We start from the raw sequence: 14,753 nt of genomic DNA, 5'->3' as shown, positions 1-14,753 counted from the left end.
AGAGTACATGAAGGCATGTAGCGTGTAAAATGTAAAATGTATTAACGCCATTAACATGACTCTGATATGAATATGAAACAGGCGTTCGTGCCTTAATATGTAAATCTTAATTCTCTTAATTATGTGATCCAGAACAGCAAAAGATCCGATGCATCACCATCTTTGTAAATTACCTTTTTACTGGAATGCTTGGGCTTGGTGGTTTACTTGTCTGATTAATGTGCAAAAGAAGGTTGTTGAATGCTCTCTGTCTTTTTTATTTTTTATTTTCATGAGCATGATCACAAGTATGAGCACATGCAACCGTGCTTACTTGAAAACATGCTTCTATTGACCCCAATATGCTCGCAATACTGTTTCAAGGAACATTGACCTAAGAGCGCGCTTCTTTTTCTTTGTTCTTGAGAGATTACTAAGAAACCGAAAGAAAGAGGACAATGTAACAAGCACTGTTGCTATTATTGGTCGCTTTGATGCCGTGCCACATAAACCAAAACAGGATTATCGCGAATGTGTAATGATCGTATATGTACATGGTTTTTCTTTTGTCATCGAGGGCTTGCCTATGTAGAAATGTGACCCTTTTGTCTAAAATTTTAAAAATTGATAGAATTCAAAAATTCAGGAGTAAATCGTAGAGAGGTGGTACACGATCAAACATAAAATGTACTCTTTCAGCATAGCATTGCCGCCGCTTGTTGAAATATAATTAAATAGATTGCAATTACGGCTAATATGAAGGAATGGAATGGTCTTTTTTTTTTTTTTTTTGCATTTCGGGGAAACAGGACAGGGGCTTTTGAAAAGTTAAAAAGAAAGAAAAAGGTTTTGGGCCCCTCTTTTCGAATACTCACCTCCCAAACAAAGGGGAGAGTAGCATAAAGTAAGAAAGAAAGATATTTACAAATGGTTGATATAACTATTCAATATCATTGGCATAAATATCATTGGCATATAATTGCTCTGAACATCGTTCTCAAACCACATTTCATTTGAAGCACCGAATCATATCTGAATGAAAAAAGTGCAGGGAACTAGAAAAATAGAGCACGATGACCATTTCACACATTTCAGATCTATTTTTGAGGTGGTAAGACATGGATTTATTAAAAGTTAATGGAAATGATCACGTAAAACTTTTAATAAATACATTAGCATCCTAGACTGGCTCTGATGCAAATGTACATGTATATACATGGTATTTTATAATCTATACATGTTTCATCAGTCTACATGTAACTTCCAGAAGCCATGAACCTCCCAAAGTAGCCGTTGATCAAAATAAAAGCTTTGCTTGTCCTCTGTTTCCATTATAAGACCATGTAGTAGCGAAATCAAGGGCTAATCTAAGATCCACATTGAAATCTGTTCATGATCCCAAGCCCTAAAGGACTATAGGGCTACAGCGTTAAAAGGAGAAGGAAAAAGACAAAGGGGATAGGTATAATGATGAATGTATATTATCGAAAAGATAAAACTGTAAACAAACAGGACATTGACCATCAGACAAGGCCAAGAGCTGAAGAGATCATAATGAAAATGGGGAAATGGGACTACAATTAAGAGCAACGACTTGAATGTATTGTTTTCAAACAAGTACATATCATTCATTCAGTAGAGCTTTATATCCACAACAGAGTATATTAAACACAACAGAGTGTTGTAACGTTGATAATGTCTTCCACACTCTTCTCGAGAGGTAGACAGCAATAAAGATAAAAACCACCATCCGTTTCCTTCGTTTTCTTTTTTTCCATCCTTCCTTGAACTTTTCCACCTTGTCGTCTTTCTTCGATCGCTTGCCTTTTCTTCAAAACTCCCATACTTCTTCTTTGTTTCGGTGATTTAGTATTTTATTATATTTTTATAATTTGCTTTATTTTGCTATTTGTCTATTTCAAGAGCTTGTCCCCTGCCTATCCATCTCCGATTTTTCTTCCCATTTCCATTTAAAAAAAAAAAAAAAAAAAAAAAAAAGGGGGCCCATTCATATTGGTCCATACATTCATTTTACGCCCATCGAACAACCTCCTCTCTTTTTGACCTTATCAGCACATCATGCTTCACGTAGCTACACCGATTACGAGTCATCTCCAACCGGAGACTGAGCACACCTCTGCAATCGCTCATGTCTCTGCTGCTCCTGTCCCTGTCCCTGTCCCTGCCCCTGCCCCTGCCCCTGCCCCTGTCTCTGTCCCTGTGTCTATTCCTGCTACTGTTTCTAGTACCTCTAGCATCGTGACCGGGTTCACGTCTGTTTACACAACAGTTGATACTAGCAGCATATTCCAGGGCCAGGATCAGCAGCAACTTTTTCCGCATAATGTGCAAAACATGATTGCACACGATCTAGGAAATATCTTGGCACAGCATCAGCGTACCATTGCTTCCTATTTTGTCAACAAGGAATCATCCACTCTAGCTTCGACCCTAAGCAAGGATCAGAATGCAAAACTATCAGATTTTTATTCCAGTTTTAAAATTGACGCTCCAACGGTCGTTTCCCTGCCCACCGCGCCGGCCTCCCCTTCAGACTCTGATTCTTCCTTACAACTTCAGGTTGATATCGACAATAAACTATCTCTCTCCGCCGAGCTTGGATCGTTTCTTCTGGAATCTGAACCTGCTCCTTCCTCATCTTCAAGCCCAAGCCCAAGCTCAAGCCCAAGCCCAAGCTCAAGTTCAAGCCCAAGCTCAAGTTCAAGCACAGGCACAAGCTCAAGCCCAAGCTCAAGCGCGTGTCCTACGCTTTCTTCCCAGAGGTATGAAGTCTTATGATGCTTTTTGTCCTACACAATGTCTCTATTTCTAACAAAAACAAAAACACAAACACAAAAAGCACATGCACAAAAAGAGAAACAAAAAGTCAGTTTGCCACTTTGATCTCGACTCAATTGAGCACCACCACAACAATACCACAATCCAATCGCCTGTGCATGCGTGTGTGTCTGTGCCTGAAAAAAAAAAAAAAAAAAAAAAAAAAAAACTAGTATTAATAGCTAATACAAATTATATATATAATCATAATCATATAATAATAGCGACAATGTCACTCCTTCCAATCTCGGCATTGCGACAAATCCCATCTCCACTATCAGTCCTTCCGCTACCGCTGCTACCGCTATCACCGTCACTGCCACTGCTACTCTTGAAGTTTCTGCGGCCACATCGATACCAACTACGTCCGCCACTACAGCCACAGTAGCAACAACAACAGCAGCAGTTCAACCAATTTATAATGCCTTGTCCGAATCCAAAGGAATCTCTCTTTCTTCTGTTTCTCCTCAGATCGAACAAAAAAACCAGCGTCAAATTAAATTTCAACACCATCAGCTTCAACAACGCTCATTATCCTTCTCTCATATTCCGATTGTCCCAAAAGCGATTCGTAGAACTTCTCGAGCTTCTACTCACACCGCCAAAGTATATCCATCTCCACCCCTTCTTCCCACCGTGCTCTCAGATTCCTCTTCTTCTACTTCTTCCGCAATTTATACAATGACCAGCACAGCCCAACAACAACAGCAGCATCAGCAACTCATGACCCCAGTCGTTTCCTACACCACTACGACCACAATAATTACAAACAGTACTGTGACTACTGACGGTGTTGATGACAGTAACCATACTTTCAACAGCGGTCCTTCCGAACCCTCTTCTTCTTCATCCTCTACTTCTTCACCCATATCTGCCATTACTTCATCCATGGCTACTGCTACTAGTTCACCTATGGCTACAGCTACTTCGTCTATGCCAACTGCCTCAGAACCCCATAAAACTTATCAACTCTATGACAACCCATTGCCAACATCACAAAGAGCATCAACTATGACACCGCCCTTGAGTATTACTCCCGTCAGTTATGATGAGCGACTTTCTTTGAAACCGATCCCACAAAAGTCTGAGGACTGGGGTGCACTAGTTGATACTCCAGAATCTCCTGTTCAGTTGCATCATCCTCGCTCCCATCATCAACATCATCGTAGCATTTCTGCGGCATTCGCTCCTTATCAACAGCAATTTCCTAGAGGACAGATCTTTAATCAAGAAGCCTATACGGCCTCCCCAGCTCCTGATGTATCGATGCCCTCGGGCGATTACATGCAGTATCAGCCTCAATCGTATTTCCCACAGTCATTGCAGCAGCAGCAACGACCACCTATGCCTATGCATTCCCAAACAGACCCTATCGCTGTAGCCCATCAACGTCAACCATATCAGTATCATCAACAACATAACTCAATGTCGGCTGTCCCTTTGAGTAACAATGGTAAGTCGAAATCTCGGAATCCTGTTGCCGTTCCTTTTTCCTTGTTCACTCATCCAATCCGATCTCTTTTTCTGTTTCATTTCAAAATTGACCCTTATGCCTATTTTTTTTTTTTTTTTTTTTTTTTTTTTTTTTTCGCTCAATAGGAACGATGGGAGCAAATGGGGGCTCTAACAATTTGGACGCGGACTCACGCAAGGTGTTCCGCAAGTCTTGGTCTGCAAGCGAATCGCCCGCCAACAATAGCTCTGGTGGCGGTGCCATGAATTCCCACGGATATATGACACCGCCACGCATGATGAGTGATAACTATTCAAGACCAGGCCAACCTTTGAAACACTCCTCTTCGTCTAATGTAGCAACATCGGTCTCACTCTTGACAGACGCAGCCATCCTGGCCAAATACCGTGAGACAGCGAACAAGACCAATGACCCTTCTATCCAATTGTCCTTTGCGAAATACTTGCTTGAGATTGGAGAGTCTCCTAGTGCAGGAGATCACCCAAGGCCATCCTCTGCAGCATCTGATGATACCCCTCCTTCGTCCTCGCCTCCTAGTCCCACACCCGGACAGCAGGACACAGAGACGGGTAAGAAGCAGTTGACTCAAGAAGGCATCTACTGGATTGATCGATTGGCAAAGGAAGGACAACCTGAAGCCCAGTTCATCCGTGGATCATGGTATGAAGAAGGGTTGTATGGGTGCAAGCAGAGCACAGACAAGGCATTGAGATGGTATCAATCAGCGTCAAAAGGCGATTATGGCCCTGCACATTATAAAGTGGGTTACTATTGCGAGAAGAAGAAGGATAACAACAAAGCTGTGATGGTTTATAAAAAGGCAGCCGTCCATAATGATGCCCCTGCCAACCACGTAAGTTTATATATATATATCTGTATTTGTTATTTCATTTATCAGCCGAGGGCTGAGATTTTCACTAGCTCAACTCTAACTCTTTTTTTATTTTATTTTTTTTTATATAGCGCTTGGCTATGATTTACCTGTACGGAGAATTGGGTCAGGCCAAGAACATGAAGGCAGGTCTTGAATATCTCAAGCGTGCCGCAACCTATGCTACTGAATCTGCACCAATGGCACCCTATGTTTTAGGTCAGATCCTCTCGCGCGAATACACTCAGTTGGAGATCCCAGATGACATTGCTTTCCCTGACGATGGTGAAGCTCTGGAGTGGTTCCGAAAATCTGCTCAACTCGGATATGGACCAGCGAACTATAAGCTCGGATACTGCTATGAGTATGGTAGCCTGGGTTGTAAAGTCGATCCTTATCTGTCGATCCAACATTACGAACGAGCTGTTCAGGCAGGTAACAGCAATGGCGAGGCTGAGATGGCTCTAAGTGGCTGGTATTTGTCAGGAGCCGAGAACTGTTTCCCACCAAATGATCATTTAGCATTCAAATATGCATCCATGGCCGCGGAGAAGAAATTGTCCAAGGCTCAGTATGCGATGGGATATTACTATGAGACAGGTATCTCTGTCCCCTCAGACATGAACAAGGCCATGGAGTATTACAATATGGCAGCAGCGAATGGAAACAAGGATGCGGCCAAGAGAGTGGAGGAATTGAAGAGGGCTTCGGGTACGAGGTATGACAAGTTGGCTCATAAAAAGAGTATCAAAAAAATCAAGCAAAATCGAAAGGCAAAAAACCAGAGTTGCACCGTCATGTAAACCACGAAAACAAGGAAGCAAGGGTGGGGGGGAAGATCATTCCCATCCTTCCAATATTGTAGATATATACCTCTTTTTCTTTTTTCTTTTTCTTCGTAGTACAGTTAAATAAATGGAACATTAATTCTATAGTTTATTTTTTGTTTATCCTGTTTCTTATTTTTGTCCACGTATCTTCTTCCTCTTTTCGGGTGCCAAAATATATGCTCCTCGTCCTGTCCAGAACTTCTCGCCAATGATATCGATATGTTCAATGACTACGCCCTTTTTCATCCGTTTAAGTACTGGCGTATCCGTATCTAGGTTCTCTTTGTCAGTCATAGGTTTGTTTCCAACCTCATTGTCATCCTTTGCTTCGTGGTTACCATTATCACATCCTTCTTCTTCTTCTTCTTCTTCTTCTTCTTCTTCTTCTTTTCCTGTAGCTGTAGGCTTCACAGGTACTATGTTTCCATCTATATTTCGTTTTTGATGTTTAATATCACTCTCATCATTATCGTTGTCCATACTAGATCGTTTCCTTCCATTATTGGGCTCTGCTGTGGTCAAGGATATTAATGTATTGCTTGTAGCTTGTTGTTGTTGTTGTTGTTGTTGTTGTTGTTGTGATATTGATGCTGATATTGAGGTTGATAACGACGATGATGATGGTGACAATGATTCGTTTGTTGTAGAAAAAGGATCAGCAGCTAATCCTGATACTGGTATTGCATTTGCGATTGTTGATCCTGGAAGAGTCTCTGGTAATGTAGGAATGATACCATCCTTTTCTTGATCCTTGGGGATCTGTCCTCGTAAAAGTACACTCCCCTTCCTGAAAATAGCGGGTATCTTGCTATAATTTGTATTGAATTCCGTAAAAAGTATCTCATTCTTGTCCTTTGAATCCGTTCCCTAGTTTGTTTTTTAAAAAAAAAAAAAAAAAAAAAAAAAAAAAAGGCAAGCTTCAAGTATTAGTTTTGATTATATTGAGATACAACACCTAAACATCTTTTTTTTTTTTTTTTTTTTTTTATTACCGCCAGTCGATTTTCAGCGGCCTTGGGAGACAAGCCACCCTTTTCGACCAAAGCCCAAAAGGAAGTGTTGAACAAATTATTGATATGAGTATCTGCTTGGCGCCATGCGAAATAATCCTTGACTTCGATTTCAGAAGGGTAAAGTACGGCGCGTCCATCAAAGACAGGGGGATAAAGAGGCCGTTTCATCTCTGGGAAATAATCATTCCAATAATAGACAAAAGCAGAAGTGAAAAGTGACACCACTGTGGAGACAATCTTGGCTTCTCGTCGTTGATAGAGATCAGTGGATCGACGGAATAAGAATGAATATTCATCGGATTCACCAAAAGCTAACAAGATATCGTCCAGTTCATGCATAACAGCTCTTGCGGCATGGTTCATCAAGTTGAGAGCGCGAACGTCGTTTGGTTTATGAAATTCATGGGCTGCTGAAAACCTTTAGTTGGGAATTATTTTAATTGAAAACTGATCAGGGCCATGCAAGTAAAAAAAAAAAGAAAAAAAAAAAAGGTCACTATTGTTCATCATTTTAAGATCTTTTTACCTGTGGAAACCCTTTCCATCGATGCGCACGAGAATGAATACATTCCTTAGCAAGGTGTCGTCCTTTTCAAACTCCTTGACATACTCATACTTTGATTTTGCCATGCTTTCATTGAGAAGGATTTGGTTAGTTTTTTTTTTAATGCATTGTGTTTAAAAGCTCAAAATAAAACGTGATTTAAGGAATTCTATTTTCAAGTTCATGTGGCAAGCAGGTAAACAGGAGTCTCGAATGGCTTCATTTTAATTTAGTATCAGCAAAGTGCCCTTGCTGTGCCCTTGCTGTGCCCCTAGCGCTCTAGATGATGACAGTAGCCTTCTGAATGCGTGAAGTATGCATAGGATCATGTGTAATAAGTAACAAGGCGAAAGACATATGTGCTTAGTACGATAATGAAATAAAAAAGGAATTGAAGTAAAAAAAAAAAAAGGTTCAAATTGATCTGAGACAATCCCTTGCAGTAAACTGCTCTTAACAGCGCTCTCGACCGAAGACTGACTTGGTTATGTCTAAATTTCCAGTATAAGGTCAACTAAACTCCCAACTAAACGGCCCACAACAAGCCAAGCGTTGGCGTCAACATCTCCAAAGAATTTAATGGACGAAGGCAACACTTCAAGGTCTAATGACAGAAGGTCGGAAACCCTCTGGGCCAACTTATTGAAAAGAGTCATGGATATGTTGTCCAGCAGGTGCTCAGGTAAGATGGCGACCATTGGAAGAGTGATGCACCGCTTACAAGTCCTCAAGGTGTAAGCCTGAAAAAAAGCAATGGCAAAGGGTCTCGAGATGCAGATGATGTCGTATTAGTCACAACACCTGCAGATCTTTACAGAGAAGGATCATATTATTTACTCCCTGACACTGTGGACTAGAACACCATTGATAAACTCTTGATCAACGTATCTGTCTAAAAGGATTACAAAATAAGAACAGGAATCTACTTTTGTTGGATATCCGAGCAGATGCAATCAACACTTTTGACGTAATAAACAAACAAACAAACAAAAACTCGTACCTGATTCAGAAGAATGGCCTTTAACCTCCAGAAGCTCTAGGGGTGGATTTCTGCTGAATGATATTGGGTCCTAGTTAAAATGCCGCCGAGGACTCTTCAAGGACATACTGAAGGAAAACAAGGCAATGCATAGAGCAGAATGTATGCATACAAATCCTTAAAGCAATTAATGTTCAATCTCCCCGTCAATTGATAGCGACAGATTGCAACCGCGATTAGTAGTGGTGTTAGTAGTTGATATTAAATGAGAAGCAAAGACAGCAGGAAGAACTATTTCTTGTTCCTTCATCAAGAACACCAACATGAGACCGTTTTGCCAACATTTTAACGACGTATTTCAATCACCTTTGTGCTATATCAGTAACTAGTCTCAATGATTGCTTTTTCTTCCTGTTTCACGCAGCAAAAAAAGATGTCTTTACAATTACCATACCATTTTGTAAACCAGGAGTGCATTAAACCGGCGCAGGAACAAGCAAAAAAAAAAAAAAAAAAAAAAAAGGGGGGGGCGAGGATGACTGGAAAAAAAAAAATAAAAAAAAGGGGTGAACATGGTAATGTGCAGCTGTTATGTCAAAGAACAAACTGTGTGTACCTGGTTCTGCAACGAAAGCAATGAGGCGGTGAGTATGTCATGGTTTGAATGATATTCATGTTCAAAAAGATGTAGCTCCTATGTCAACTGACGGGTGACATTGGACCTCTCCCCCTTTTTTTTTCTTTACCTTGCTAATCATAGGAAGAGAGGAGTGACCTTCACACGCTCACACTCTAAACTCGTTTTCGTTATTCAAGAAGAAGAGACATTCGGATCTGCCACTTTTTTTTTTTTTTTTTTTTTTTTCTTTTTGTTGTCTTACTCCTTCCTTTGCCATATTTCCCTACCCATCTCAATCTCTAACTTTCTGCTACCCGATCTATTGTTATTCAATCTTTTTCTCTTCAAATTCTTTCCTTTCTCTTCACGTCCTAATGTTTCTCTATTCATATCAACAACGGCTGTTAATAATTGTATAACATTGCACATTAGGAAATCATTCTGTTGCCCTTCCATTTATATTTTATTTTTATTTTTTTTTCGTTTCATCAAAAACGCCCTTTTCCTCTTCCTTAAAACTTTCCTTCTCTTATATTCGTTATGAACCACAACTCACACACTTACTATCAAAACCATCACGACGACGACGAAGGGTACGACCAACTAGTTGTTGATGAAGATGAAGAATATCAAGAAGACTTATTCCTCCAGAAACACTACGGTCCTCCTCGAACCATTGGAGGGCTCGGACTCGTCCATGATGATGATGACGATGAATCTGATGAAGATGAAGATGTTTATAACGCCAACCACAGCTATCATGCCGCCCAGAATCCCTACCATGGCAATGCTCAATCCAATAACTTCCATCATGGTCAAAGTGCATTGAGCGACAGTGGAGAGGAAGAGGTAGAAATTTATATTGAGGATGAGTATAATGAGATGGATATGGATCATCACAATATCCAGCTTTTGAATGGATCCTTGTCTGTTCGGAGTCCCTTCCTGGATGCAATTCGTGAAGAAGAGGATGAAGAACCTGTGTTCGCAAATCCATCAAGTTACCCTAGTCTTGGTTCAGGACGACACTTCCAGCGTCTTAGCAATGGTGGGCTCAAAAATGGTCAGATAAACGATGGAAGTGGTGGTTTTAATCCATGGAACAATAATAATAGTCGCCAAAGCTCTTTAAGCATGGCGCTTGCAGAGAAACACTTGCAACAGAAACAGGAACAACAACAGCAGCAGCAACAACAACAACAAAAACAAGTGCGAGAACAAGGGGCGATGATGATCGAGCAGCAGCAAGCAAATTTCAACAGTATGAACCAAAACGACGACAGCAAACCACGAGGCCCAAGGCCGCCCCTAATGTTAGGAAGACCACGGTCGAACACCTCATCTCTGCCAAGGCTCACGACTGGATTTGATGTGCCTTCATCTACAACGTCGACGGCAGCAGTGGCCTCCAGTACTATTGACCAAGATACTATGGATGTAACCACTATGGACTTGGTAGCCAAGCAGAACAAGGCCAAAGATGCATTGCGTGAGAGCCAGATGTCTCCAGAGAATGCGATTCAAGACTTGGAGGTCAAGCGTGTACTCGAAGGTTCTGCAGCTTTAGCTTCCGCAACCGCAGCTGCGTCGCTGTCTAAAACGGCGGTGCCAGCAGTAGCAGCTTCCTTCTCCTCCTCCTCTTCTTCTCCAAGTCACGGTGGTCCCCAATCCACAGATTCCACTCCGCTACCATCATCTGCCGCGCTAGCTGTAAACGCTGCTACGATTACCTCCACATCGGATAGTAAACCATTTTCCTCTTCCAACGGTGCAGATGATAAACAAGTCGCTACAGCTTCGTTCGGTCAAGATACCCAAAGGTCTATTGATGACTTTTTTGGAATGGTAAAGTCTGATTTGGACAAACGTATCCAAGAGGCTATTCAAGAGGTTGAGCAAAAGTTCCTGAATCGTGTTCAAAGATTGGAACAGCATACTGCAACCCTTACGGGTATGCCACCACCTAACATTAACGGCGATACTACGGGCGATGGCAGTAACAATGGTGATATTATTGATTTGGCATCCTTGCCCAAGTCGACTATGGATGTCATGACCCAAAATCCAAAAGGGTCATTGGCACTGAGGAAAGAGATCCTGTCTCATGTGACCGAGAAAGTTGGAGACCTTGATCTTCGAGTGAATCAGATGGAAGTTTTAGTCTCGTACAAGTTAGTTGACATTGAATCAAAGGTAAATAATAACAATGACAAAAAGAGGCGCGTGAGGTATGGAAAAGAAGAAGAAGAAGAAAAAAAAAAAAAAAAAAAAAAAAACTCATGATACAATTCTTTTTTAGGTCCAAGATCTACATGGTGCCCACAATTCAATTGCTCAAAAGGTGCATCAAGTGGCAAAGTCCCACAAATCCAACATGCAAGGCGTGCGCGCAGGCGATGGTGTCGGTGAGGACACGATCGCTGCAGAAGAGGCCCGTATCAGTGCTGCGATGCAACCCTATCGTGAGATTGATGCTCAAGGTAACGAGGCAGAAGCCTTCTTGGAGCCAATTGACAGTGATGTCGACGAGAATAGTAGCAACAGTCATGAGGGCGTTGTTAGCATTCGAGAACGATCCGCAAGAGCCGGTGGCAGCGCAAATGGCTCAAGTGAGCTTGTGGACGCCTCTACAGCAATAGTAGATCTTCGAAAAGAACTGCGGGAGTTGGGAATGCGGTATCAGGAGCTTAATGACGGATTGCTTACGGACTTGATGGGCCAGATGAGAGATGCCAAGCTGATGCTTTTCCAGACTGTGGACGAGGTGGATGGTCGGATCAGTAAAAGAGTGGACCGGATCGAAGCCGAAATGCATTCAAAGCTGCTAAGTGAAATTGAAGGTCGGATGCAAGAGCGCGTGCGTGCTATGGAACAGACATCGGCGAGATTAGAAAAGTGTTTTGATCGAATGGAAGGCCGTTTAGGAGCTTTGGAGACTGTCCTAGCATCACGACGACCAAGACCAGAGAGCATGTACCAGCTCATGCAGCAACAGTTTCAACAACATCAGCATCAGCACCAGCATCAGTCAGATAGTGGCGTAAGCGGCAGTTTTCCTCAACGTGCGGGCACATTCTCGGGATTCCCATCCAGTCCCCCATCCTCGGGTCATATGTCTGTAACTTCAGTGCTATTTTCAGCGGAAGCAGATATTAATGGTGATCAGGGAGCTTTATCAACGACTTTAACAAACGGCTACAACCCAAGCAGAGGGGCGATTGTATCGAGTCCTACGGAGAGCATTTATAATTCTTCACAAGTCAAGCCTATTTGGATGCCTTCACATAATACTTCAACATCCTCATCATCTTCCTATGCTTACAAGAATCTTAGTACCAGTGTTCCTCTGGTGGCATCCCCCTTGGAACGTGGCACGGTGATTGGGGACAGGATAGGCACCATTCATCCAGAGAATATCTCCAAGGTAAATCATACGCCCACGACACCTGTCAAGGATAAGTTCCAGAACAGTATACCCATTACACCGATTAAAGAGAGGTTTCAGAACCTACTTGCTGCTTCCTCGTCATCAATGACAACACCGTCAGGATCAACGCCTTCGTCCTCAGCAGCAGCAGCAGCAGTAACAACAACAACAACAACAGCAGACCAAAGATCGGTCGGTCAGGCATCAAGGCTACGCCGAGTGTCATTGTCGAGTTTTGATGCTAATAGTCTTTCGGCATTGAAGCCAGTTCGACCGACGACGGCAACTTGCTCAACAACGGCGACAGCAGTTACAGCAACGCCTGCAGCGCTGTCGATCATTACAACTACGACCGCAAATACTACATCATCCCATACACCACGCAGCAGCAACGGTAGCAGCGCTAGCACAAGAAGTAATAGCAGTAGTAGTATTAGTAGTAAGGGCACAAGTGTTTCTGAAAGTAGTCGAAGCAAGAGTCCTGAGGTTAAGAGACCTTCATCTGCGTCCTCTACAAGATCTACATCCTCGTTGTTGACTGCAAAGTTGAACAGTGTTGGCAGCAACGCAGGCATTGGTTCTGGTTCTGGTTCTGGTTCTAGTGCTGGCCATAGTACAACGAGGACAATGCAACGTGCCATGACCTTTGATACATTGCAGTCCAAATCATCGATAAGCAATTCATTATCATCATCTGTATCATCGTCAATGTCATCACCGGTGATGATCAAGACCAATGGCAATAGCAGTAATAGTAAACCAACACAAGGACCATCCTCATATAGAGATTTGCTCCACTTTTGGAAAGCAGGTGGCAGTGCCAATGCTAAAGTTAGTCAAGGAGCAGCAGCTTAAGAGGAAAGAAGAGAGAGAGAGTACAGTACATGTAGCATATACATTGATAAAGTAAAAATACTTGAACTATTAATGAAAAAAATGATATACCTCATTGTGTCTCTTTACCAATTATGAGTGTCGTGTGTAATAATAATAAATATAAAAGGATCTACAAACAAGAGCGAGAGCAGGTGTAAGGTAAGGAGGAAAAGGAAGAGGAATAGGTCTCAATGTTTCGGATAATTGCCATGAAAAAGGGCTTCTTTCTATCTCTATCCATCTCCTCTGTCTCTCTCTGTTTTTCATGAGCAAACTCCTTGTTGTCTTTGCTCAAGAATGATCTCTATCGTAAAGGATAAATAGACATTCTTGGATGAATGAGTATAAAAGTCTTACATTATGGTTCGGCAGGCAAAAAAAAAAAAAAAAGCTCATTTTTTAAAAAAAAAAGCGCGCGTTTTTAGTGTGTGACCATGTACGAGGTATGAAGTACTTTTTTTTTTTTTTTTTTTTTTTGGCATTTCTTTTCACTAGGTGAGGTTTGCTCATGAATAGGTCGAGTGACATGGACAAAGTATGAACAGTTTTAATGTCGCTCTGTCGCTTTATGATCTGCCTTTTCTAAAGAGCAAACGACATCACGATACTTGTCCGTCCTCAGTCTTATTTTTATATATTTTATACAGGAAGTCTATGTCTACAACGACAAGAACAAGAACCATATATACCATGCAATGCAATGCAACAACAAAAAAAAAAAAAAAAAAAAAAAAAAAAAACATGCGCTGTCTCCTATTGAACAAAAAGGAGAGAGAGAGAGAATGCTGACGAAATGGGCAGTTGGATCAGTATCAGTTTGGGGAATACAGTTTACGGTTAGACTACAAGAGTAAATCATTAGTGTCGTTGGTTTAGCATTAATGTTTTGAATGCAATTCAGTCATGTTGAGGAAGCAGCCAAAAGAGGCTCTTCTCTATGCTGCCCTGCCCTCGCCCTTTGTTGCCTGTTGTCTTGTTCTTTTAAACATGTATGCATGTATAGATATATACATGTTATATAGATTTATGTATGGGTTACTCTGTCCTCTGTCCTCTGATCTGGATCTGGTCAATCATTTTAAGCATGTACATGTGCAAGTACTCTTTCTTTTTTTCCCCCCCTTTTTATTTAAACTTTTACTTTCTTTATTTGCCCTTTTATATTTCAATAAGATTAAAAAGAAAAAAAAGGCACTAAGGCTTTTTTCCGATTCATTGTTTCTCTCTCTCTCTTCTCCTTCGTTTTTTTATACCCCACTCTTTTTTCCCTTTTTGTGTGTGTACGCTTTCTCTTTCCATTCAG

At 41.6% G+C, this 14,753-nt stretch overlaps 3 protein-coding genes across 3 annotated transcripts; 2 read left to right on the top strand and 1 right to left on the bottom strand.

The window, feature by feature from the left end:
• The first annotated feature begins 3,052 nt into the window (after nt 1-3,052).
• BCR41DRAFT_363051 (hypothetical protein) lies at nt 3,053-6,069 on the top strand. Its single transcript, XM_022025826.1, has 3 exons — nt 3,053-4,270; nt 4,417-5,144; nt 5,255-6,069. Exons 1-3 carry the CDS (start codon nt 3,499-3,501, stop codon nt 5,963-5,965), a joined length of 2,211 nt encoding a protein of 736 aa, XP_021876434.1. The 5' UTR covers nt 3,053-3,498; the 3' UTR covers nt 5,966-6,069.
• A 592-nt stretch (nt 6,070-6,661) lies between these two features.
• BCR41DRAFT_293302 (tRNAHis guanylyltransferase-domain-containing protein) lies at nt 6,662-7,635 on the bottom strand (the record flags this gene model as incomplete). The annotated part of the gene is made up of 3 exons (XM_022020381.1): nt 6,662-6,859; nt 6,985-7,423; nt 7,532-7,635. Coding segments are annotated over 3 exons (741 nt in total), but the record flags the coding sequence as incomplete, so codon positions are not given.
• A 1,793-nt stretch (nt 7,636-9,428) lies between these two features.
• BCR41DRAFT_426054 (hypothetical protein) lies at nt 9,429-13,481 on the top strand. Its single transcript, XM_022030672.1, has 2 exons — nt 9,429-11,340; nt 11,447-13,481. The coding sequence occupies exons 1-2, from the start codon at nt 9,688-9,690 to the stop codon at nt 13,427-13,429; spliced, it is 3,636 nt and encodes a 1,211-aa protein (XP_021876432.1). The 5' UTR covers nt 9,429-9,687; the 3' UTR covers nt 13,430-13,481.
• Nucleotides 13,482-14,753: the final 1,272 nt, after the last annotated feature.

This window comes from Lobosporangium transversale (genome assembly GCF_002105155.1).
Source record: "Lobosporangium transversale strain NRRL 3116 chromosome Unknown BCR41scaffold_59, whole genome shotgun sequence".
Taxonomy (NCBI): domain Eukaryota; kingdom Fungi; phylum Mortierellomycota; class Mortierellomycetes; order Mortierellales; family Mortierellaceae; genus Lobosporangium; species Lobosporangium transversale.
This window is presented reverse-complemented; position numbering and strand designations above follow the sequence as displayed.